The 3,436-nt window shown below is 35.8% G+C and overlaps 1 protein-coding gene across 3 annotated transcripts; it reads right to left on the bottom strand.

The window, feature by feature from the left end:
- Positions 1–6: 6 nt before the first annotated feature.
- On the bottom strand, positions 7–3,377 carry LOC116348568. Of its 3 annotated transcripts, none has more exons than XM_031779598.1 (12): positions 3,260–3,377; positions 3,075–3,090; positions 2,738–2,947; positions 2,478–2,657; positions 2,172–2,418; positions 1,774–1,837; positions 1,652–1,685; positions 983–1,573; positions 809–921; positions 692–740; positions 521–639; positions 7–180 (listed from the first exon to the last, which is right to left on the bottom strand). In XM_031779598.1, the coding sequence occupies exons 1-12, from the start codon at positions 3,308–3,310 to the stop codon at positions 124–126; spliced, it is 1,731 nt and encodes a 576-aa protein (XP_031635458.1). In that variant the 5' UTR covers positions 3,311–3,377; the 3' UTR covers positions 7–123. The 3 variants fall into 3 exon arrangements, with proteins under 3 accessions (XP_031635458.1, XP_031635459.1, XP_031635460.1); XM_031779599.1 differs by having other exon boundaries at positions 1,655–1,685; XM_031779600.1 differs by having other exon boundaries at positions 2,499–2,657.
- Between the last annotated feature and the right edge of the window lie 59 nt (positions 3,378–3,436).

Genomic DNA, 3,436 nt, shown 5'->3' with positions numbered 1-3,436 from the left:
TTCGATTTTTGTCTTATTATTGCACATAAATTATCGTTTCAAGTGTTTTTTCGCATATATTAATCATTCATCTCATAATTCTTAAAGATGTTACGCTTTCGCTAGCTTTTTAAGAGAAAATTTTTACTTTTTCTTGTTTTTAGCCTTCAATAGTTCCTTCTTATGGTTGGCTATAAAGGTCTGAAAAAAGATAGAGGTTACCAAAGCGCAATACTAAATACTAAAATAGACAAAAATATCAATGAGAATTAAAACATGATTGATACTTTCGATCAGTGCTGTAAATAGAGAGTAGATAATTGGTGCACCATTTTCGGAAACGTTTAAACATATATCCTAAAAAAATGTCAGCGATAACTATGCAAAAATTGAGCACCCAACGATCAATAATTCTCTATAGCTACTTCCGATCATGTTTACTCATCAGTATTTTGGTGCTGATTCAACATTCAACCCGTCGAAGTTACACCGAAATTTATAAAATATGTTTTTTTTAAATTGAAACGCATTGTTGTCTTACCCTGGGGTTAGTAATAAACTCCCAATTTGATCCAGTCACTGACGTACAAATTTCGGGTAAATCTGTATAGTCGTATGAAATGATGCCAAGAAATCTTTTGTCTTTTGTAAAAATCGGTCCTGAAAAAAATCCATTAAAATTTGAGTTTGAATTGATTGAATCATTCAGTACCTCCTGTGTATCCGCAACTTAATCCGGTGCCACCAGTATTGACACAAAACTTTAAATTTTAAAATAATTTGTAAATGTTCATTTGATATTTTTTCATTGATTAAAACTTTTAATTACCTGCTTTCCTTCCTCTAGTACACGATAGTTGTTCCTTTCCCAGTACGCATAACGGCATGCCACAAACTCGGCGACGGTCGTATTGATATAACGCAGACGACTCTCCGAAAAACCTGAACCGTGAAAAAATAATTATTATTTAATTCAAAATGATGCTAACAATTTCATGCTTACCAAACATGGTGACCTCATCATCTGGACCTGTTATGAACTTTTTATCGACCATACCGTCGATTTTTCCGACTTTTCTACCGAACTTGATCGGTTTCTTTAGAAGGATGACAGCCAAATCATTTGCATGAGAAGAATCCGCGTCGTATTCCGGATGTATGAAGATCTCTGAGCGAGATACATTCACCGTATAGTTAGTATTACTAGCATCCAAAGTGCCAAATGATAATGTAACCGATACACTTTTGTCAGCGATATTTTGAGCTGATGTCACAATTTTATTAGGCGAAAAAATGGTAGCGGTGTTAATGTATGGACCATCGGTATCCGTCTCGTAGAGCATTAATGCTATGTACTTATGTTGATCAATTTTATCAAGCAAAACAGGAGCTGAGGTCTTGGTCGAATCACTACTAGATGATGGTTGAGTAGATTCAGCTGAAGGTGAACTGCTAGATGGCTCAATTGAGTGTAAGCTACTAGATTCAAAGGGGTCTGAGCTGCTCGGTTCCATTTGGTATGCACCTTCATTGAAGGAGTGCGATCCCATGCCAAACGGGTATCCATACGAACCCATGTTAAATGAGTGTGGATCTATGTTAATTTGAAAGCAACAAAAAAAAACACATTTTTAACAGTTCGTAAGATATTTGAAAGTCTTCTGAAAATTACTACTTCTTGACCCATGATATCTTGAGCTGAAACCCTAAAAGTATCAAGAGTCAGTTTGGCTTGTGTTTCGGTTACAAAATATGAAAATAAATTTGAAAAAAGTTCCAATTTTCAATACTCACCCTTGGATCTGCGATGAAGTCAAGATAGGCCCCAACATACGTGTAAATTTCGGGCATTTCAGGCCTATTATTTTGAAATTGAAAAATAATTCCGCTTAATTCCGCTTTAAATCGAAGAAATGCATACAATGATTTTTAGATAGGATAGATGCGTAAGATCTCCGCAAGATCCAGATCCAAGCGTGCGTACGCTGCCGCATGATGCATACATATATAATACGCACGTAAATTCATTATTCTTATTTCCCCTTCTTTGATTCGCATGCCATAGCATTACGGAGTAAGGAATGTATGTATCACGCGGCTACGTACGCACGCTTGGATCTGGATCTTGCGGAGATCTTACGGATCTATTCTATCCAAAAATCATTGTATGAAGAAATGAGATAAAAATTTACCATCCACTGGAGACGATCCCTAGAAATTTTCGGTCTTGCGTGAGAAGCGGGGCGCCAGAGTCTCCTTCATTCCGGTTGTGAACACCGTTTCGCAAACTAACACAAATTATTGTATTTTTATCCAACCAACCCCCATCTCTTTGCTCATATTCGGTTTGACATTTCGAAAAATCGTAAATTGTTGAGTTACGATATTGTAATTTATCGATTTGTTTAATTCGCCACGGATGTTCAGACCGCGAAAAACCTAAATCATGATAAATAATGATGATAAACAACGTTACTTTTTAATTATGCTCTGCTTACCATATACACTAACAACATCGCCTGTTTTTGGCACATCATTTTTAGCGACCATTTGTATTTTGCCAAATCTTTTGTTCGAGAAGTCCAATGGAGATTTGAGTAAAACGACGGCAATGTCGTTCGTTACATGGGGATATCGTATATACTCAGGATGTACCACAATGTCGGATTGAGTGATGTCTACAAAATAAACGAGCAATTGATTGATTTTGCATGCTGCGCGGACATGAACTTTTTTTTGCCCACATAAATGTACTTACATTCTGTGTAATAATAATCGCTGGTATCCAACGAACCAAACGACAATGTGTATCCATATCGCTGCATGCAATGGGCGGCAGTAACGACACGATCTTTGTCAACAATGGTTCCAACACATCCATGTTCGCCTTCGAAAAAAAATCCCACCAAAAAATTTCCACCTTCGATACTGTTAACATAGGTGCCATCAAGTATTGCTTGTACACCAACTGTAAATGGAGATTCAAATCTATTAGCAAATCAATCGAAGTGATGGTCGAGTCCCAGACACATGCAGATCTTTTGCCACCAATAACTGTTAGACACCGTGTTACTGAGAATAATAAAAGAAGTTACCGTTTCCATGGAATTCCTGTGAGAAGAAAATTTAAACGAATTATACTTGGAGCGGGTGTTCAAAACATGAAAATCTTTTTCAATTTATAGATAGTAAATTTTAAAAACTATTCTTTTACTATTGCAAAATTAAAAAAATGAAGGAACTTTGTTGAAACAAAAAAAAATTAATATAAATTTCATACCAAATGTTCAGTCAGAAAGAACACGACGAATAAAACGCAAATTAAGTTCATTATTTTTAATGAAATGAGTGCGCGTGTAAAATTTGAATGTGTTTTGTTCTTGGAACGTTTTTAGCAGATTACGAGACAAAAAAATAATGATTTATACAAGTAGCAGACAGCAGTTTTATATCGGCA

The sequence above is a fragment of the Contarinia nasturtii genome, unplaced genomic scaffold (assembly GCF_009176525.2).
Source record: "Contarinia nasturtii isolate CC-2019 unplaced genomic scaffold, AAFC_CNas_1.1 Cnas_scaffold_2527, whole genome shotgun sequence".
Taxonomy (NCBI): domain Eukaryota; kingdom Metazoa; phylum Arthropoda; class Insecta; order Diptera; family Cecidomyiidae; genus Contarinia; species Contarinia nasturtii.
Note: the sequence above shows the minus strand (reverse complement) of the source record. Positions and strands in the feature narration are given on the sequence as shown.